The sequence below is a fragment of the Mastigoproctus giganteus genome, chromosome 13 (genome assembly GCF_048544385.1).
Source record: "Mastigoproctus giganteus isolate SK-2022 chromosome 13, ASM4854438v1, whole genome shotgun sequence".
NCBI classification, from domain to species: domain Eukaryota; kingdom Metazoa; phylum Arthropoda; class Arachnida; order Uropygi; family Thelyphonidae; genus Mastigoproctus; species Mastigoproctus giganteus.
The window spans coordinates 17711153-17734672 of NC_143587.1; the positions used below are offsets into that span (position 1 = coordinate 17711153).

The 23520-nt window shown below is 38.1% G+C and overlaps 1 protein-coding gene across 4 annotated transcripts in view; it reads right to left on the reverse strand.

Moving 5' to 3' along the window:
- Positions 1–23520, reverse strand: part of LOC150075817 (putative nuclear hormone receptor HR38) — a 102128-nt gene that overhangs the window by 11366 nt on the left and 67242 nt on the right. For all 4 annotated transcript variants that reach the window (XM_090388051.1, XM_090388049.1, XM_090388052.1 and 1 more), the window contains 4 exons: positions 15373–16226; positions 12807–12990; positions 3279–3408; positions 1610–1770 (listed from right to left, as the gene is read on the reverse strand). In XM_090388051.1, the coding sequence (XP_090244177.1) occupies positions 1610–1770; positions 3279–3408; positions 12807–12990; positions 15373–16226 (1329 nt within the window). The remainder of the gene's footprint in view (positions 1–1609; positions 1771–3278; positions 3409–12806; positions 12991–15372; positions 16227–23520) is intronic.

Genomic DNA, 23520 nt, shown 5'->3' on the forward strand with positions numbered 1-23520 from the left:
AAAAAAATTCCATAAAGGAGAAAGGTTTTTTTTCCTTTATAATAATAATAATACCTCAGAGGCTAGCGAGGAAATACCGGTTTATCAAAGAAAGTGTATCGTATTACAAGTACGAACCCCAGGCCGTGCTACAGACCCCGACCCACAAGCTGTATTGGGACTGCGACATGACGGACAAGACAATCCCGCACAACAGATCGGACATAACCCTTGTTGACAAGAAGGAAAAAGCTAGCTATCTGATTGAAATAGTAGTACCCAACACTGGCAACCTCCAGAAAACCTACGAGGAAAAGATCAGGTAGTCCATGGATCTAAGACAGGAGATCAAAGAGATGCGGCATATGCAAGAGGCGCCTCCGTAGCCAGGTGGACAGGAGCAGCAGTACGTAGTACATGCTTCTTGATTAGACCGGGGTTCGAGCCCGTGACCACCAAATATGGAGGATGCGGAAAGGTCAGGGAATGACCACCGCATATCCCCGGAGCAATATGGCCTTAGTTGCTAATGTTCCTAAAAACAAAATAACAAACAAACAAACAAGCATATGCAACAAGTAACGACGATCCCGATCATCGTGCCGACCACCGGTTTGGTGCCAAAAACGCTACATTACAACCTAGCAGCAACAGGTCTTCGAACATATACAAGGAACAGAAAGTCGCAATCCTGACCAGTACCCGTCAAGGGGTGGCAGAACTCCCCCCCACCAGGGAGCAATATTATAACAACAACAACAATAAAAATAATTATTATTATTTCAGAAAAAAAAAAGAGAAAGCGGTGCTATTAAAAATTTTTTAATAGCACGCTTTTTCTCTCTCTCTTTCTCTTTCTATATTCATTCATTAGCTTTCTTCAAAAACCTGTTTATTGTATACATTCGAAAAAAGTCTGTCTATTCATTTATAATAAAAATAAATGTTTTGTTTATACATCGGGACACGACTACATAAAGTCAGAGGAATATAAGGACATCACCATGTTTTCATTATATAAATGGCGAGAATATAAATTCTTATCCTCTGCCAGATTACCGAACCCCCCATCATTATCTTTTAAAAACCATACCAAATAAGTCGTCATAACCCTCTTGCATTTGACCACTCGTCTACCGGTGCCTTAGTAACAATTTTCTCCATCATTAAAGTTTATAATAAATGAAATTTCAAGTTTTCTTCGAATATTTCTTTCGAAGACATGTACTGAAAAATTTATTTATTTATTTATTTATATTAACTTAAAAGTAATTTTGAAATCAATCGATGTGTTCATCAAGGAATTTTTCAATTTTAAATGAAAAAATAAAATTTTAAAAATAATAATAAAGAGTAGATAGAGAACCCTGAACGCTTTTGTGATACTCAAGATTGATAATTTATAGGAACCCATAGGACTAACTCTCCACAAGGGCTAACTAGGCTAACTAATCTATAGGGCTAACTCGTCTAGTACTTTCAAAAGTGAAAATATATCATAATAACAAACATTATTAATGCATTGGGATACATAATAACAAAACTAGAAGTCCTTAAATTATAAAAAAAAAAACACCATTCACAAATAAAAAACTATAAATTACTTCTTTTTTTTTTCAATGCAATTTACCTGTGAATATTCAAAACTGGATATATCTGGAGTTGTATCTACGTGGGCTCTCACTAATGCTGTAATTAAGCTCACTGGGGGAGAAGGCGGAGATTCTTGTGGGGACTTGGGTTTCGAAGGCAATCGACCACGGCGTCCTTTTAAACTATCGGTCCTTACAACTGGTGAAAGAGAGCAACAGTTCCTTTTTAAACTGTGAACAAATAATACTGATAATGAAAATAAAATAATTAAATATTCTTAACATAATCAACTATGTTTTTGAAAGCCTATCAATATTAAATAATTCGAAATGTCTGGTTCTAGTCGTCCGCAGGGACGGATTCCGAGGAGGGGTGTAGTTGGGATAAATACTCCCTAAGGTTATTTAAATTATTCTGCATTATCTGTAAACAGAACACTTTTTCTATGCTGTTACCCTCTCGAAGTGAGATTACCCAATTAAAAAAAAAAAAAAACATAAAGGCTGGACCTGCCCTTGGTTGAAATTGTGTATAATAAATTTTCTCTCTTTCTCTATGTAAGAATAAAAGCGGTGCTCAGTGTTCTGGTTTTCGGGATGAAAAATCCGTATTTCTAGGCGAAATTATTATCAGGTTATATATACCAAACGCAAAAGCATTTTGTATAGCGAGCAACTACTTGTTTCAATGTTTTAAATTTAGTCCTTAGCACCCTTATTGTAGGAATTCATAAGATTTATCGTAGTCTTCGCCCGATATAAAGTAAAATTAATACACTGCTCGACAAAATTACAGAACACGTAAAACACGTGGTGTAACTCGTGCAGCTTGCAATGAAGCGGGACAAAACCTGGTATGGTGGAGGAGACAAGGAAAAACATCGGACAGGTATAAGGAATATTTATAGGGGTTGTATAAGAATTACCAAATAGTTCAGATTACAGAAGTCGATACAAGATGCTCGAAATGGTCTCATGGCATGTATCCCCCTCCAACAGCTAAACAGGCCGGACAGCGGTGAACCATGCTCGATATAAGAGTATCTATAAGATTCTGTGGCAACAGATCCCATTCTTCCACCAGCGCTAACAAAGTGACAGAGCAGTGAATAGATTGCTATTGGGTACTCGGAATTTGCATGCCAGGATGCCCATTATATCAAATATTAGCCTTAGGCGAGGCTCTTCACAATAAAATATTTATGAAAAGCATTTTGTTCTGTTTATTTTGTGGAGCAATGTAGTCTGTTGTTGTAGGGTTTAGGCGCATAAGCAACTTATGCCATATTGCGCCCTATGTAATATATCTGTAAATTGCGGGTTTTCTGCGGTGGATTTACTGTTTGCTGGACGAAAAATTCGAATTTCCAGGAGAAAAAGTCATGCTACTCTCGCCTGAGACCAACTAACTCAGCCACGTTGTGAAAAATACTCATAAAAATTCCTCGCGTCATTCACGGAATTCGAAATCGGGTCTTTTTTAGCAGGTGTGGGGAGAACGATGATTATACCAAATATGCTACCCACGAGGGCACAATCGAATTACGCGACGCAAAATCGGATTATGGTGTGCTTCTCATGCCTCTTACGCGCTGACACAAGACATTAGAAAGTAAAGTTCTGCTTTACTTTAAATAAACTGTAACTTTATGAATACCTTAATGTACTTATATCATCATATAAGTAAAGAGTAATAAGATTACCTACCTTCTTTAACCATTCCAACTGCTAAACACTTTTGGAATCTACAGAACTGGCATCGGTTGCGCCTTCTCTTATCCACAGGACAATCTTTATTCCCTAAACACACATATTTGGCTCCTTTCTGAACTGTCCGCTGAAATGATACATAAATGAGATACCAAATAAGTACTGTCTATGAATATGTATATACAAAGGGTAACTTTACATCATTAATCTCATTGATTTTGAATTTGAATCACTTAATCTTCTGATTTAGTGTGTAATATAACAACTTTAGCATTGGTAGAGGCATATGATGCAAGAAAGTAAGCTTATGTAGCATTAGCCAAAAAAAAAAAAAAAAAAAAACCGCTCGCATTTCACCCCTCCGTTCGTTCAAAATACCTGTCCACCTGAGCCTTAAATTTATTTACGCTATCAACTTCCACAGCAAAGGATGGAAGTCTGTTCCACCAACTAACCACCCGCTGCTGGTTAAAGGCAAACTTCCGCACGTCTATCCTACATCTGTCTTTCCTCAATTTGAAGTTATGCCCTCTCAGGTGATTATTCTAAGCAAGAGGAAGAGTCCCATCAGCGTTGAGCATGCTCAAACCATTCAAAGCTTTATACACCTCAATCAGATCACCTCGCATGTGCCTGGTCTCCAGACACTGTAATTTGCAAAACTTAAGCCTTTCTTCGTAAGAGCACCCCTTTGTTCCATTCATTGTTGCCCTTCTCTGAATTTCTCTGTACTCGTTCCAACAGCTCTACATCCTTCTTAAAATGAATGAAGCCTCCAGACCTGTATACAGTACTCAAGATGTGGCCTGACCATTGCCTTATACAAGGGAATAATCACCTCCTTATCCCTGCTAGAAAAATTCCTGTATATCATTCACAAGACACCATGAGTTACTCTTGCAGACCGTCTGCACTGCTCAGAAAAACTTCATATCTGCCTGCACAATTACCCCCCAGGTCCTTTTCGTTCTCTACCGCTCTCAGTGTACTACCACAGAGTTGATACGTTACTCTGGGGTTACTGCTTCCCATATGTAGTACTTTACATTTGTCAATGTTAAACTTCATTTGCCACCTCTCAGCCCATCTGTTCAACTTTTCTAGATCCTCTTGCAGCAGCGTACTGTCATTAGTGTCCTTAACAACCCTGCCAACCTTCGTATCGTCTGCAAACTTGGACATTAAGCTTGACGTAGCTGAGTGGTCAGGAGCGAGAGTGTATAGCACGCGTTCCTTGAGTGGACCGGGGTTCAAGCCCGTGACTACTAAATACGATAAATATTTGTATTGACGATTTATTGTAAACTCTACTGACTTGGTTGTCGTGCCGGAGTATAAACTGAAAATTTATTTATTTTTTTTTTAATATACCATCATCAATATAATTTTTAAATACAGAAAACAACAATGGACCCAACACTGAACCCTGAGGGACTCCACTAAAAACATTAGTCCACGATGAGTAGTGTCCATTGATTATCACTCTCTGTCTTCTCCGACTCAACCATCCCTTTATCCATAGCAGCAATTTGCCTCCAGTGCCACACTGCTCCAATTTGTTCAGCAGTCTTCCATGTGCAACAGTATCAAAAGCCTTTCTAAGATCCAAATATATGATATCAAAGTTATTCCCTGCATCTAATTCCTTTGTGATCACATCATAGTATCCAATCAAATTGGTCAGGCAAGACTTTCCCTTAACAAAACCATGCTGTGTCCGAGCTATAACTGAAGTCTTGTCTAGATGATCCTGCAGTGCTTCTTTAACCAGTGCCCCCATTAATTTTCCTGGAACAGAAGTTAAACTAACAGGTCTATAATTGCTTGTGTCGTCCTTTGACCCTCCTTTGTGAATTGGGGTCACATTTGCACATCTCCAGTCCATGGGTACCTTCCCTGAGTCCAAAGAAGCTCTCATAATTATGGCTAAGGGTCTGCTTACTCCCTTTGCTGCTTCTTTAATATAAATTGATAGATCCCATCCACCCGGATGCCTTTTTTATGTTTATCCTCAACAATTTCTCCTCCCCTTTCCTCTCAGTTATTCCAAAATAATCTAGATCACTGCCAGAGTTTAATTCACCTCTGGCATTCCCCTCCCTGAATAACTCCTCATGTGCAAATGTAGATGCAAAATACTCATTTAGTTTGTTAGCCACCTGAGCAGGATCATCAACAGTTGAACCATCAATATACAGTGGAACAATCTGATTCATCCCTTTCCTTCTAGAGTTTACATAAGTAAAGAAATCTTTGCTATTTTTCTTTGCATCCTTTGTCAAAGATTTCTCATAATCTGTCTTTGCCTGCCTAATCTTCTTTGTGACTTGGTTACAGACCAGCTTATATCTATCATAGGCTTCCATGTTACCCATTAATTTATATGCATCCCATTCATTTTTCTTCTCTGCCATATGTCTCATTAGTTCATCTGACATCCATTTAGGCCTAAACCTTGAACAATATTTCTTAGTTGGTATGTAAAGCCTAGTAGCTTCCAAGATAAGTTCTTTGAATGCTTCCCATTTGGAATTTGCTATTGGTAACATCATCAGTTGGTCCCAGTGTATAGAATTTAAATACTGTCTCAGACCATCATAATCGCCTTTACGAAAGCAAAAACCCTTCCCTTTACCCCTGATGGTAGTTACCTCTTTGAGTAAATCCCACTTCAGCACACTGTGATCATTGCCACCTAATGGCTCCTTTATCTGCAGATTCTTAATGCATGAAGAATCACTACTGATAATCAGATCAAGAGTATTACACACTCTAGTTGTCTCCCGAACATGCTGATGTAGAAACCAATCATCCAATAAATCCACAAAAGCCTTGCTAGTGTGTGAGTGACCAACCCACAAATTCCAGTCATTATGTGGGAAATTAAAATCCCCCATTATAAGACTCTCTGATTTCCTGGCCCACTCTTATTTCCTTCAACTTATTGAAATCAATCATGTGTAAAGAAATGCAATGAGAACCTATATGTGTACAGTGCCTTTAACAGGTGTCATGGTTTGTATGAAAATTTGTACAGATAACAGGTATGAAATTTTATTCCAAAGTCATTCAGTGGGACTCTGATCTGTATGGATCATTGCATAATGATATTGATGATAGTATATAGGTTTAATGTCTAAGTTTGCAGATGTTACAAAGGTTGATAGGGTGGTTAATGACAGTAATTAGGGTTACATACCGCAATAAGATCTTAAAAAAAGTAGGCATCTTTGCTCAGAATGGCAGCTGAAGTTTAACATCGACAAATGCAAGGTACTGTATATGTATGGCAGTAAGTCCAGATTAAAGTACCAACTGTGTGGTACTACACTCAGGGTAGTGGAAAATGAAAAAGACCTGTGGGTAATAAGGGAGTCGGATATGACGTTCTCTGAGCAATGCAGACAGGCTGCCAGGACAGCTCATGGGGTTTTATCAATGATATACAGGAATTTTGCTAACAAGGATAAGGAAGTAATTATCCCATTGTATAAGGCAATGGTTAGGCCGCGTCTTGAGTACTGCAAACAGGTCTGGAGGCTTCATGGAAGGATATAAATGTGCTAGAATAGATGCAGAGAATGGCAACGAGATTGGTGAGGGGAGCAAAAGGGTGGTCTTACCAAGGAAATCTTCAGTTCCGCAAATTGCAGCGTCTGCGAGGTGATCTGCTTGAGGTGTTTAAGGCTCAGAATTGATTGAGCAAGCACAATGCTGATAGCATTTTTCCTCTTGTCCAGAGGACACATGAGGCAGAATAAATTCAAATTGAGGAAGAAAGGTTTGGTCTCAGCCGGCAGGTGCTTAATTGGTGGAACAAACTTCCATCCTTTGTTGTGAAAGTGGGCGGTTTGAATAAATTCAAGGAAGAACTAGTTAAATTATTGGAGGGGATGTGCATGTGATATGGGAGCTTTATTTTTTATTTTTTTGGCTGATGCTTTATAAGCTTGCTTTTTTGTATCATTTGCCTCTGCTGCTACTACTACTACTAATAATAATAATCATTATTTTTTGTTTATTGGTCATATTGGTCCGTGTATATTGTCTGCAAATTGTGTGTGTGTTCTGAGGTCGATTTATGTTTTACCGGACGAAAAACCCCAATTTCCGGGAGAAAACACTATGCGACCCTCGCCTGAGACCGACTAACTCGGCCACGTTGTGCAAAGAGGCCCATTAAAATTCTTCCCGTCATCGATGGGACTCGAACTCAGGTCTTTTCCACCTAGTGTGGAGAGGGCGGCGATTCTACCAACTGTGTTACCCACAAGGAGTGTAAATATAGAATATTTTGTAAACATTTTAAAAACTTTTTGGTGTTTGTCTAGGTTAATGTTTAAATTAATAGTGTAGCAGGATTTGTAATGGGAGATCCAAAATCCTCGTGAGATAATGAAAAGAGATAGCCATTATTTTTGGCCAGGCTCTGCCAATTTTGTATTAAAACTCGATTACAAAACCGCTTAAAATACAATAAAAAAAGAACATTGTATTTGAATAATTTTGGTAATTTGCTAATATATTTAATGAAGTTACACATTTTCAGGGGTGGAGGATTGAATCTCCTCCGGCTACGCCACTGATTTAAAACAGAAAAGTGTGTCCGATGCAAAGGTTCTCGAAATTTTCTTAGTATAAATTTCGATAGTAGATCTAGCTGTAATCTAATAGGGTACAATTACGATGGTTTTCTTGTTTTGCTAGAGGATTAGTTTATACTCGTGTATTCCTTGACAAGTTACAAGGTTAGCATGTGAAAGATCCCCTTCTCAGTCGTAGATTTTAACTGCACGCAAGAGTGGTAAAGATAACGTAATCAAGATAATTTTCATATTCTTAGGAGAGAAGCACAATGCTGTGAGTGACTCATTTTGTACTTCCTTGAATTTAGAAGTATTAACTTTTCGTGAGAATATTACGTAGCTCCATTTTGTTTCCAGAAAAGTGGCTTCCTCTGTATGAATGCCGAAGGTTACTGAGTTTTATGTTGAATAGTATTATTTTTTAATACTGTTGAATTGCATTCTTTCTGTTGCATCCTTTCTAGTGCATACCAGTTGGTTACTGGTATGCACTAGACCATAACTTTCTTCAATGCGTTGAGCGCTTTTACGTTTCAGGCATGAAAGTATCGGACTGTATCTACGTATTCTTATACCGCATTCCACAAATGCTCGAAGGGATTAAAGTCGGAGGAGGGATTTGGAGACTAGGGAAGCACATTAAATGATCCTCGAACCATTACTGCACAGTACTGGCCTCGTGACACGGGAAGTTTTGTTGAAAGAGTCCAGTGTCATCTCGATACACGTTCACCAGGTAGGACAAAACTTGGTCCGAAACAATGCCGAGGTAGGATCTGGTAGGATTCCCCCCTTGTATAAGGCAATGGTCAGGCCACACCTTGAGTGCTGCGTACAGGTCTGGAAGCCTCATTTTAGGAAGGATGTAAAGTACAGAGAAGGGCAACAAGACTGGTGAAGGGAACAAAGGGGTGCTCTTATGAAGAAAGGCTTAAGTTCTGCAAATTCCAGCTTCTGGAGACTAGAAACCTGCGAGGCGATCTCATTGAGGTTTATAAAGCCTTGAATGAATTGAGCAGGCTCAATACTGATGGGATTCTTTGTCTTGCTCAGATTACAAACATGAGGGGGCACAGATTCAAATTGAGGAAAGACAATTGTAGAATAGATGTGCGGAAGTTTGCCTTTAGCCAGCAGGTAACAAATTTCCATCTGTCGTTGTGGGTTCTCTTTTTTTTTTTTTTTTTTTTTTTTTTGGCTGATGCTATATAAGCTTGCATCATGTGCCTCTACTAATGCTAATGCTAATTATGTCTGGTCTTTTGGGCGGGATTATTATTATGACGCGGTACCAGTATAGTTGTGGTTCACTTTTTTGATCAACTGGTATTTTTTCGCTAACTTCTGACGTATTATCCTAGTGACCTGGTTATGCTTCTGAGTGTACTCCATCTGGTTGCTCACACTGCATCCTGCGTTGATGTGCTGCATTGTTTCTTGGGTTAGGTGGCATCGTCGACATGTGTCATCTATCACTCCAGATCCTTGTAGTTTATGGTTTTTTGTTTTTTTTTTTAATCATAATTTGGGACCTTAAAGTGTCTTATCTATTCCACCTTCCCGTCGTGTGGTCGAGTACTTAGAAGCAATTTTCCAGCTGATTATTGCTTCTGGATAGCCAAGTGACCAGCACAACACGCACTTACTACACAAACATAACACTATTACTACGCGTCCGGCCCATTTTCACAGTCAGTATAAATTACAGTAAATCGAGATGGCTTTGAACTGACTTTCTAGGAGCAGTTCATTACCAACATGTCCATGTCATCTAGTTCCTGGTGTTGATTACCTCGTCTTGAATGGCTAACATGAATCATTCCGTCTCGGGGGAAAGCTTCCCATTCGTGAGTTATGCGTTGAAAGCTATCATATCTATGTAGTCATGATGGAGGTCATTGTAGTATCTGCAATGGAGGGTCTTCTTCTCCCATCTTTTTCTTTGTTTCTTCTGTCTGCGTGAATAGGGTCGCCTTGTTAAGGTTGAGTGTTATTATTATTATTATATTTCTGTATATTGAATTATACGTGAAGGATTTAGATTTAAAATAAATAAATGTCTAGACAAAGAAATGATGTGTAGGGATTAAATAAGAGAACAAAACCGAACCACTTTAAAGAGTAATATGGACGGATAGATACAACCTTTAAAGAATAGGTATAAGCCGACAGGTAGAAAATCTAGAATTATGGATATACCTAAAACGAGAGCTCTTAATATGTGATTTTAGACATGGATGCTTGGCAGAAAAATCAAAAAAAGGCGCAGTTTGTAAAATGGATAGACTGACCCAAAGGGTGAATGTCAGAAAAGAATTTTGCTTTGAAAAGACGGAGTAAACGAAATAAATTTAATAATTATAATAGTCAAGGTTTAGGCAAATACGAAAAGGCAGCCACTCAAAAGTTGCAGTTCTCATTGGGCAGTTTGTAATGCGTAAGGAGGAGCTATGAGATTCGAAAGAGAAATACTGTCCAATCAAAACATAACCACCCCCATGATTTAACAATTAGCCGTTCATCTTGGCCTGGTGGGCACACGTGTCGCGGTAAGAACCGGTAAGTGTGATTCTGCAGGTTCGTGGCATGTGGTCCATACTTGGTACTTGATCGATATGGGCAATGGACATCGTCTGACGGACTTCGAAAAAGGGATGATTGTTGGGTAATATCATGGACCATTGTATTAAGGTAGATTATATCATTGTTTGATGGGCTAGATGCTTTAGGGGCTGTTCGCATGGCAAATCTTTGTTAATGATAATCAAGATTGTATTTCAGATAATTATTACAGTTATAAAAGAGAGAAAAAAAAAAAAAAATAGAGAGAGAAATAAAATAGAACGGCTTAAAGAAGTAATTTGTAAAGAATAAATGTAAAATAAATATCAAAATTAGGTGTAGGTTGAAAATAAATGTTTTCCTTAAGATATTTGGGAAGTAAATTTAATTTTTAAGATTGAATAAAAGAAGGCAATTAAATAGAAAATACGTAAATGAAAGAATGAATGAGAGATTCGTCCTTATGAATGATGGGTAATTAGGTATTATTCGAGTAGCAGGGTTATGAATAATAGGCGTGATGTATAATATAAATAAAACTTAAAAAAGAAGAATTAATTGTGCAAGTTTAATAGGTTTGACAGATATTATACAGTTATAGGGATTGGATTTTAAATTGGAAATATACTGATTGCAATTTTTTTTTATGAAAACCCCCCAAACATGAACGGTATTAGAACCTATAGTACTTAGTACCGTGGGTTGAGAAGATGAAAGAAGATACTTGTTGATCACCAATGGACTTGAATTTCTGTCGATTGTAATTTTCAGGAAATACAAATGGAGGGTGGTTGTTCCAGAAAATGGAAGTTGAAAGAATAAATGAAGAAGAAGAAAAGTTGGTTCTGTGAGTTTGAAGTTGGACAGTAAAAGGATGTTGATTGGTTGCGGCATGTGTTCGAATTACTTTGGAAGAGAGAGTGGGAATTATAGAAGCCAATTCAGAAGAACAGCAGAAACAAAGCGTCTGTGAAACACAGAGTGGAGAGATTTTGTAAGAGATGCGTCATTAATTAACCTAATTGCCCTCTCTTCAATGGAGTCTAGAAGACTGAGAAGGGTTATGGGGACAATATTCCATACAGAGTGCATTAGAGGATTGTGCAGAGTGATTGAGTAGCTATTTACAAGAAAAGTAACGCCGAGAGAAAAAGGGAAAACCCAGTTTTTTAGATGCACAGGAAGAAACAAGTACTGTCTCTGAAGCCTAAGGAATCGTATAAAGAATAATTAGAACAATTTAGATAAGCAGTGGCTGAATCAACCGATAACTGGGCTTCTGTCAGAAAAAGTACATTGGGTTTTGTAGATTGTAATTGGAAATAGAATTCGTTGAGATTGGAACTGAGACCACGTATATTTGTGTGTAATGAACTAGGAAGTGTTTGGGTAGTTTAGATCTTTTAGCAGATAGTTTTGTTCTATTAGTTTGACTATTCACAATGTATTCAGTAGTAAAGAAAAGGTGGAGAGAGGACAAGTCATATGAAGTAATGAAAATTTTCAATATGGCATACACACGGCAAGAATATTTCCCACTCTTAGACATAACGTGGTCTCGACCATGCCCGGCATACACACAACTCGGATGTGCTATCTGGCAGAGTAATAGCAGTGACATTATACATTAGCTGATCTGGATGCCTTTTAGAGAGTTACCAATAGGTTCGGTACAGAGGATTATCCGGTGGCCGGTTGCGAACACCGTTTTAGAGCTATACCCACAAAATGTACGGATTGAATTTCGCGATGATCCCCATCATAACCTCAAAAGGCATCGATCATTCTGTATGATGGAAGAGATGAGGAGGGCGGTTACCGGAGCTTCGCTCTGCAGACTAAACATGGGTTCCACCACTTTGAGTCTCCAATAAGTAACGTGGTGGAATTGCGCCAGTTGATGAGTCACCTATCACCTCATAACACAGCGGCAGCATTTCTCTGTGCGATGTGGACGTCACACTCCGACCATGTTTACGTTGGTTTGCACTTGGGTGGCCACCTCCCTTTTACTAGGTACCGTATTTCAGGGCTTGCACACAGGGATTATATTCAGGGTTACTAACAATCCCGCCATCGTCAAAGTGAAAGTAGAAGATTTAGTTGTTGAAGAGCGACTGGACTTCGCCGAAATTCGGTCCACTTGGTTGAAGCGTAGCCTGAATATCAGTTCCATCAGCGTTTTAGACTCCTAAGGAACAAGTCCTAGCTCGCATACCACAGAGAATGTCTGTGACAGTCTCCATATTATAATTGTAAAATAGCAGTCCATGAAAGCTTGAATGATAAGTATCAATGTTATAGATTTGTTACAGATTTTCAAATGCGCATCATTAAGAGGTTCATTTGGTTTAATATTTAAAAAAAAATGTTTTACCTTGAAAAATCCTTTGCAGCCCTCACAGGTGCGAACTCCATAATGCTGGCAGGCTGCATTATCTCCGCATACTGCGCATAGCTGAGACGGAGATGGTGCTGATTCTCCTCCTGGAGAGGATCTACTCGAACTAGATGTTGCAGAAGGCGTAGTTGGAGTTGTTGGAGCTTGTATACCCCGTAAACTGCAAAAATAAATAAAATATTTATTTAATGATTGATGAGTTGGTGAAGAAATATGTCTAGCAGAGTCCATTATACTGTGTGTAATCTGCTTATTCGTAGTATAATATTCTGTAAACAGGTATTGAAACTACAGTTTAGTTTAGTTTTTAAATCTTTTGTATATGTGAGGTGTGGCAATAAAGTTCTCCGGACTGGTGCTGTTGCGGTCATGTTCAATGTGTTAAAATAAAAGGAAGTGATATGTTTTAATTCAAACTTCCTCCAACGGATGGTGGTACAGAGATTGTCCAGTAGGCTGATAGGTTGCCAGTAGCAACCAGTTTCGTTAGTAGCGTTAATGTTCCGTATCATGAATTTCCAATGGAGTAACGAACGAATGTCAATTTTTGTTTTAAACCTAGAAAATCTGTAACAGAAACGTATAAAATGTTAAAAACTATTTATGGTGATGAAACTTTAAGCTGTTCAATGGTAAAAGTCGTTCAAAGACAAACGTGAGGATGTTCTCGATGACCCAAGAAGTGGGCGTCCGTCAGCCTCTTGAAATGCTGGCAGACTTGCAAAAGTTCGGAAAATTGTGTGGCAAGAGATCGTTGTTTGACACTCAAAATGATGGCTGATTATTTGGGTATAAATAAGGAGGCGATTCGTCAAATTCTGCTTGAGGATTCTGCAAAGGAAGTTCGGTGCAAAATTTGTGCTCCACAGCCTCATAGATGAGCAGAAGCAATGAAGCACGTCAACATGAGAAGACTTCAATCCAGACTTGTCAAGACAATCCTAATTTCCTCGACTGTATTGTCACTGGAGATAAATGTTGGGTATTTCAGTACGACTCAGAGACGAAGCGCCAGAGCATGCAGTAGACTTCAAAATCATCACCAAGGTCCGAAGAGTTTCGTAAACGGAAGTCCAGGATCAAGACGATGCTGATCATGTTTTTCGACAAACAGGGTGTGATTCTAAAGGAATTTGTGTCTGGAGGGAAGAGAGTCAATGCTGCATTATACGTGCAGGTGCTTCAAAGACTATTGAAGAGCATTTCTCGGAATGGCAGCAGGTTCTTGTTGCTCGACAATGCCCCCAACCATTTTGCACTTGTTGCGAAAACATTTCGGAACATGGCATTGTACAGATCAACAATCCACCCCACTCTTTCGATCTAGCATAGTGCTTTATGGAAGGCGCCACCGGTCGTTTCCTATACCTGCGCTTTTCGATCTATCAGTAGCGGCTTCTGCCCCTTTCCCAAGGTGAAACCTGCCCTCAAAGAAAATATTTCAGGATGTTGAGGACAAAGAAAAATGCAAACCGCCGAACTGAACATCACCTCTTTGGACGCCTTCGCTGACTGTTTTTAGAAACTTTTAGAACGGTGTAGTAAGTACATTCAACGAGGTGTGATTACTCATATTATGTATTTTATATATTTGGCCAAATACGTAGGACGTTTTTGAAATTTTAATTTCTAGCTACTGTGAAAAAATTTCGGCATTGTCCCCCCCATGTCCTCGCGGGCAGCACAGTGGTTATAATGACGCGAAGAACTTTTATGGGACTTTTTCTCTCCGTGGTTGAGTTAGTCGGCCTCAGGCGAGAAGAGCAAGGTTCTCTCATTGGGAACTCGGATTTTCATCCAGTAAAAGAGCCAAACCAACACGCAATTTGTGGACATGATACACACGGGTGGATGAGTTTGTTCTTACCGGTAGCCCTAATTATTTTTTTTATCTCCCCCGTCCGAGTTCGAATGGTTAAGGTCCGAGTTTGAATTCGGTCAGTGATGTGAGGAATTTTCATAAGCCTTTTTCACACCATAGCTGAATTATTGGCTTCGGGCAAGAACAGCAAGGTTTTTCTCCTGAAATTCCGGATTTTTTAAACAGTTGTTTTTGTGTTTTAGGTGACCAGCAACTTAGGCCATATCGCTCTATATATAATATGTCTATAAACTGCGTTTGTGTTCTGTGGTCGAAAAAACCTCGCTCCCCTCGCCTGAGACTGATTAACTGTCATGGAAGTAAAAGAGGTCCGTAAAAATGCCTCATGTCATCGATGGAATTCGAACTCGTGTCTTTACCACCCAGTTTAAGGAGCATTACGATTCTGCCAATTGTGCTCCAGCGAGGGAAGCAAAATAGACAAACCAACCAGAAAATGCACGCAATTTACGAACATAATACACATGGGTGGATGAGTTTGTCTTCTAGAGTAATTCCAAATGAAATATATATATAACTTCCTCTCAAAAATCTCCGGTTAGAGATTTGAAAAGGTGGTAACAGTAATTTACATAATGTGCTTCTCAATGTCATTTTAACATTAGAAAAAGCCTTGGCAAAATATTGATGGACAGTTACTGCATGGTGGTATTTACCTACCTTGCTTCGGAGGTTATCGAAGTTGGAATTGTCAGTGATGGTCTCCTTGATCGCCTGGACGTTGTAGGACTGTGATGTGACGTAGACGGTTCAGGATGGAATGGTGTCAATGGTGCTGTAGGGGTAGGTGGCAGGCTGAAACTGCTACTTGGAGGAACATGAGGCATCTGAAGGGGTTCCACAGGATACATCGGCAATGCTTCCTGCTGCTCGCGTGGTTGTGCCTGTCTTTGGGCGAGGTACCCTAATTGATGGTACATAGTTTTACTTGTGGTTGGATACTCTGTTGAGAAACCGCCGGAAAGAAAAGCTTGTGTGGATGCAGACGGTGACGCATAAGTCGAATGTTCTGACCTTTCTGGTTTGAAGAACTCTTCACGTTGCTCCATTTGACTGGCGAGTGGAGTGTAAGTAGCACTAGGAGGTTGGGGAAGAGGTCCCATAGATAGTTGAAAACTTTCGGGTCCCATCATTCCACTTTCTTCCGGTCGTAATTCCTCAAATTTAAATGAAAACACCCCCGAGTGGGTAATTTCTCTCCTGTAACGGGGAGAATAAGTTTCTTGGAAACTAGGGAGTGGTGGAGATGTGGACAGCGTTGATACTGTTGCCGTTGCTGTCGAACATGATATGGTAGTTGTTTCTGGGGTACACGTCGTTGGCACAAACTCCGAATGAAACATCTCTGGAAAGTCACTGCTGCTGCTCTCTGGTGGCAGTGTAACGAACGATTCTGTAGAAGCTCCAAATTCTAGTGGCGGGAGTTTGAATTCTTCAAACAGAAGGGATTCTTCACCAAATTGAAAGCTGCATTCAGGGCCGAGGATACTACCCAAGCTACTAAATGGAGTTCCCTGAAATAAAAATTCGAATTTTAGTAAAACTAGTAAGCAGAAGGTAAATGTATGAAATAGGGCTTAATGAAATCTAGTATCGAAACTCAAATACAGAACACAATTTAAAAAATATTTAATTTATTAATAGAAATAATGAGAATTACAGGTTCAGATTAAATTAGGATATAAGTAAATATAAGTAATAGCACTAACTTCGATTTTAATATCAAAAGGACTTTTAAAAGCACCAGTCTATCTTGTGTCCGTTGTCCCCTATCCATCTTGTCTTCTCTGCGACATGTGGCTACTTAATGATTGCGAAAACTTAATATAAATTTAAGGAAAGCTAACAGAATATTCTCTAAACCTGTTGAGATTTTCGTCTACCTTTATAGTTACTTAACAAACAATCGATAGTGGAAATTCGATAACAAATGAAAATCAAAAAACTAAAGTAGAAATATGGCTAATAGTGGAGACAAGATAGACTGGTGTTCTTTCCAAACATGAAGTTTCTCAAAAAATCTGAAGCATAATTTCCTTCGTCGGGACTCCAAGTCTTCATTGGGTCCCGATGAATGAAATTTCTTTCCTTAACAATCTTATTTATTAGAATATTTACCATATAACGTTATTTTTAATCACATTACATAAAATATACTTTCTTAAGAAATTTAAGTAGGTTGGGATAACTTTTCAGTGAAAGTTCTATTTAGCAAGTATTTACAAATATTATCAAATTTGGATGAAGTGGTCATTGGTAAATCAAAGATATATTAGTTAAAAGTTCATATTAACAACTTGTATTAATATGACATAAGTTATTAATAAGATTAACTCTTCCAGATTGAATGATTGAAACATGACACGTGTTTTGCAAATAAGTGATGGGAATAGAAGTCCTTTATATACGCTTGTCTGCTTATACAGCCTCTCAAGTTTAAATGTCGCCTTCATCTGACAACAGAATCTTAACTGCTGTTTTAAGTTTTCTCGAGCTATTCTGCTTCTGCTTAATACCCATTCATAAATTTCCACTGAACAGTCTGGATTATTGTGAGCTTTACTGTCTAACGCACTGTAGACACTCCATTTATACCATTAAAAATTGCTGTATACTAATCATGTAATCGCTGTTTCTAAGATATCTGGTCATTGGGATGACTGGTGCAGCGACAAATTACAAAACCTGTTCTGTTAACGTTCATTGTATCGCAGTGTGATTAATTAACCCCACACCCAGAATCCTTAATCTCTAATGAGGTATGGTAAGAGTACAGTTATGTTTGCAGTCGACCAGATATTTTTATGACATGTATTTAACCATATCAATATATTTTGCCAAACTATGTGGAAAGCGTTCATCTGGCTGCAAAGTTTGTTTGGATATCGGTAAGAGTAATTTTAAACACAGGGTTATCCATTTATTTAGTATTATTTACAAAAAAAAATTGCAAATAATCCAAAACCCGTACCGCTCTACGCTTCGGTACTCTGGTCAGAAGCTTCCTCTACTCAACTGAAGAGATTTCTTGGGGTTGAATGAGATAGCCAAACAGGGAGATGGGCTCTGTACAAACCTGGGCATGAAACCCTGGGAAACCATAGTCAAAGAGAGGAATCTACACACCTTGGCACAACTTTTATGCGGCCAAATGGATTCGCCTGATATCTGGGATGTTTCTGCAAACCCTCGGAACTCACAAAGAACCCCGTGCAGTTCAACACTTTGTCTACAATCTTATCTTCAAAATGTGCAATACCTTAGGTCAGTGTTCCTGGTAAATACGTTCGGAATGTATAACTCCCTGGGAATTGATGCCTCATCTTTCTGCAGCTCGAAGCGCTATAGACAGGACATAATGAAAGAACTCTATAAACACGAACAATAAGCGCTATGCGAAAAGAATTCCCTGCAAAGGCTTTCCTGGATTCACCACTATGTTTTTTATTGTTTGTTATTTATTTGATTGTTTATTGTTATATGTATTGATTTTTACCTTGTTATGTATTTGCAACCTGTTTTGATCTCTTGTAATTCCAATGAATGTATTCAACTGGAATTTGCATAATGTACACCCTTCTAGCCGAACCAGGCTGTTCCAGGGGTGCCCACTGATGTGGAAATAAAATGATATCAATAATAATAACAATCTACGAACGGTAAATCTGCCATTAGCAAGTGCCCAGCAATGAAATTAACGAGATCATCATCATCAGTATTTCTTCGATCATCATCAGTATTTCTTCAAATCTATGTTTAATCGCAAACGCCATATTTAATAATATTAAAGTAATCATGCATCTTCACTAAACAGAGACGCCCTCGTGAGTAGCACAGTTGGTAGGATTACCGTCCTCCCTACACCTAAGTGAAAAAGACCTGAGTTCGAGTCCCGTCTATGAGGTGAGAAATTTTTATTGGTCATTTATCACAACGTGGCTGAGTTAGCCCGTCTCAGGCGAAGGTAGCATGGTTTTTCATCCAGGGAACTCTGGTTTTTCTCCCAGCAAACAGAAAATTGACCACAGAACACAAGCAATTTATAGACAATATACACGGAGCAATATGGCATTAGTCGCTGATTCTCCTAAAACCCAACAACAACTTTCCTTCATAAACAACTTTGTGTGCAGTGCCAAGGCGAGTTGTGGAGATAATATCGTAAAAAGAGTTCGATGTAACTGAAATTAAAAATACCTTTATCAGAATATTCTAGGATCCCCCCCAAAATATATACTGTAAATTTAGTTTAGAACGAACTTTTCTGTATGTATAGTACTTATAATTTTAGTAGCAGCCATCTTGTTCCAAACGGTAGATCGAAATATATCTGTCTTAGTATCCCTTCCCATACTGTAAATCTCTTTTAATATTTTAAATACAATAATATTTTAAATACAATAAAATATGATATCATCTGTATATTTTATATTATGTAAAAATAAATATAAGCAATATATTAAATAAAAATTTAAAAATCTTTAAAACTGTCCAAAATAAAAATAAAAAAATCGTCTGCCGTTAATTCATAAGATGATGAAAGTACGCGTGCGCCCCTCTCGGCGCTTTGTGTAATCAAGGGAATAATAATATCCATTTAATTTCTTTTCCTTAAAACAATAACTTCATAAGGAAACAACTGTAGACATTCTTTGACTTTATTGGCCTTTTATATCTCTACGTACACGTAGAACAGACCCGTATTTTCTCAAAGTGTTTAAATAAACTCAGTTTTTCGTTTATTTAAACGAGATTCCAACAGACATTTTCAAAATTATTTGCGTCCATCTTTTTATATCACGTTACGAAAGCTTTAAGCAACAACGTTTACAAAATAAGTAAAGTGACACTTCTTCAAAACATTTCTCCTCTAATATGAATAAAACAAATAAAAAGCTGTAAAAGTTTGGAAGGAGTTGAAAATTTTTCAAGAAAGTGAAGGATTATATTCACCCTACTTGCAAGCATTGAGGCTATCGATTTCTGACACGTCACCTTGGTTACGCTGTTAGCCTTTTTATAGGTCAAGGTTTCCTATACATAGACGTCAAACTTTGATGAAGTAATAAGGGTTTCTCTACTTTGGTACGCATTAATAACGATAGGTGGGGCCCTTTCGTGTTTAAGCTCATCATGGCACATCGCTTCTTTGTTACTATCGCTTAATATGTCTGGACCGTTTTGCATTAAAAGATGTGGGAGGAGTCTATTTTAAGATGAATTCCCAATTATTTATTTCTTTTTCCTCACCTTTAATAATACTGTATTTTTTATTTATTTTTTTTTTTTTTGTTTAATCTGGTGAACACAGTTTCCACATATAGAGAATTTTTCGACCCAATTATGTTTAATTATAGAAATAAACCTTTGAACTTCTAGAAATAGAATTAAATTGAATGACATTTAGAAATAATTAAAAATTTGCCCTTTTATGTACACTTTTTAAAAGCCACATTAATACGCATGCTCATTATTGAAACTCGTGTTTATCGTGAAAATAGTTTATCAAAGAATTGGTAATACTTGGTACAATTAGTTAAATTGTATGAAGCATCCTGTAAGAACTTTTTCTTAGGGGGCTGTTCACAAATTGCGTAGGGCAATGGGGAAGAGGTCTGTGTTTATCAGATAAGTACACGTGCTTTGAGAGACCGGGGTTTAAGCTGTGACTGCTCAATACGGTGTTGTTTCTTATGTTCTTTCGATCTTCTGAATTCCTCTGAGCGTGTGGTCGTCCCCGAGTACAAACAGAAAATTTATTTATTTATTTTAAGAGTTGGTTAAGGGCTGTTCACAAATTTTTGCCTTTTCTTAGGGCTATTCACAAATTACGTAACGCAATGGGATCTCGGTTTAACAGAGAGATAATGTATCTGAGTTGATTAGGGCTGTTCACAAATTGCGTAATGTATTAAGGAAAATGTTTGTCATAGCTCATATGGGTCACAGCTCTTGCTACTAAGTGCTAAGTAACAGAGTCAATAGCTATTTCCTTGTGTTTATGAGAGGTATAGTATACCTAAGATTTGGTTAGGGGCTGTTCATAAAGTAAGTAACGCAATGAGGAAGAGATCTGTGCTTATCAGATATAGCATATCTAAGAGTTGGCTAGGGGCTGTTCACAAATTTTTTCTTTTTCTTAGGGCTGTTCACAAATCACGTAATACAACGGGGTCTGTGTTTAACAGAGAGATGTTTGGGGTTGTTTTATCTGAGTTGCTTGGGGCTGTTCACAAATTATGTAACGCAATAAGGAAAAGGTTTATCATAGCTCATATGGATCATAACTGTTGTTGCTAAGTGCTAAGAACTAGAGTCAAGAGCTGTTTCCCCTCTGTTTATCAGAGGTATAGTGTACCTAAGAGTTGGTTAGGGAGCTGTTCTCAAATTACGTAACACAATGGGGAGGAGGTCTGTGTTTATCAGAGATATGGTATATCTAATAGTTGGATAGGGGCTGTTCAAAAATTTCTGCTTTTCTTAGGGCTATTCACAAATTGCGTAATGCAATGGGGGTCTATGTTTAACAGAGAGATAGTATATCTGAGTTAGTTAGGAGCTGTTCAGAAATTAAGCAGCGCAATAAGGAAAAAGTTTGTCTTAGCTCATATGGGTCACAGCTGTTGTTGCTAAGTGCTAAGTAACAGAGTCAAGAGCTATTTATATGTGTTTATGAGAGGTACAGTACACCTAAGATTTGGTTAGGGGCTGTTCACAAATTATGGGGAAGAGGTCTGTGTTTTCAGATATAATATATCTAAGAGTTGGTTGTTTTTGTTGTTGGGTTTTAGGAGCAGCAGCGACTAAGGCCATATTGCTCCGCGTATATTGTCTGTAAATTACGCGTATTCTGTTTTCTGAACGAAAAACCCGAGTTTCGGGGAAAAAACCATGCTACTCTTCACCTGAGACTGACTAACTCAGTTACGTTGCGAAAAAGGCCCATATAAATTCCTCGTGTCAAGGACGAGACTCGAACTCAGGTCATTTCCACCTGGTGTGGAGAGGACGGCGATTCTACCAACTGTGCTACCCACGAGGTCCTAAGAGTTGGTTAGGGGCTGCTCACAAATTTTTGCTTTTTCTTAGGGCTGTTCATAAATTTTTGCCTTTGCTTAGTCAAAAATGTGTGAAAAGTCCCAAGGCAAAACCTTGTCCATAAATCACGTAATGCAATGGGGAAGTGTGTATTTATCAGAGATATAGTATATCTGAGGTGGTTAGGGACTGTTCACAAATTGCATAGCGCAATGAGGAAGCGGTCTGTGTTTATCAGAGATATAATATATCTAAGAGGTGGTTAGGGACTGTTCACAAATTGCGTAGGGCAGTGAGAAAGCGGTCTGTGTTTATCAGAGATATAGTATATCTAAGAGTTGATTAAGGATGTTCAAATATTTTTGCTTTTGATTAGGGCTGTTCACAAATTTCGTAACGAAATGGGGAAGAGGTAAAAGGTCTGTGTTTATCACAGGTATAGTATATCGAAGAATTGGTAATACTTTGTACAAATAGTAAAATTAAGCATATAAGAACTTAGGGGGCTGTTCACAAATTACGTAATGCAGCGGGGAAAGGAAGGAAGCATGTTATGAGGTGAAATTCGTGCATGGTCGCACGAATGTTACTTAACAGTATGTTTTCGTAAAAATATAAACAAATGTTGTGACTTGGTTGAATATTTCGTTGTGGAATAACAGGGAGGGACGGATGGATGGGTCATAGTTCTTGTTACTAAGTATTAAGTAACAGAGTCAAGAGCTGTTTCGCTGTTATTTATTTATTTTTATTTAATCAAGATTTGACCAAAGCTAGTTCACTCCTATACTCGATCTCAGGCGAGGGTAGAATGGTTTTTCTCCCAACAAAATCGACCACAGAACACACGCAATTTACAGACAGTATACACGGAGCAATATGGTCTTAGTCGCTGATGCTTCTAAAACCCTACTACTACTGTAGCTCAGCTCCATTAAACATTAAAATACAATGTTTAGAGGAAAACTATAGTATGATATTTAAAGATATAAACATAGTTTATGCTTTTTCACCAGTTATATGCTGTTCAGAAACGAAGGCGTCCGCTTTGGATAACTTTAAAAAATTTTACTATCTGAAGTTTTGCTACGTTTTTGCTTTTTATTACAAGGAAAAATCCCTTGAGCACTATAGACTCGAATTGCAGCTTAGCATTATATCATAAATCATGAAATATAAGTTGTTTGGGTGTGGTTCGAGAACACAATTTCGAAATCAGAGTGCGAATTACTGAATGTCATTTTGGAAGTTAACATACGAGTATTACAAAACATAAACGTCATCTACATGAGTTATTTACAGTTAAAGCAATTTTATATTTTCTTATTTCTTGACGTATAGTCTAACTGCAGACTTACACCTTTCTTTTGTGACATTAATGAGTTATTTTAAATTGTGTTGATGCAGTTTACACCAGAATAACGGCATATTTGTTTTTCACTATTCGAGGTTGTTAAACTTCATATATCAAGTCTGCCGTCATTCTCTTGAAAGTACATTTGCACCACACTCGGTAGCCTGCATAATCTAAGTTTCCTGTTAGAACACACGCTTTGTCCTATAATCAATTGGTAACCTCCTACACACGAAAAGTAACTGATAAAGAATGCAAGTCACGTACACAGAACTATTAGAAAAATTAGTAGCTGAATACACGTTCCATCCCACTTAAACGGGACATTTTCTTATTATGTTCTTTTCGAAATGAAAGAGCACGCAGCATGAGTTATCTGTCATGCGAAATGGTTCCCGACGTCACAAATTGTATCC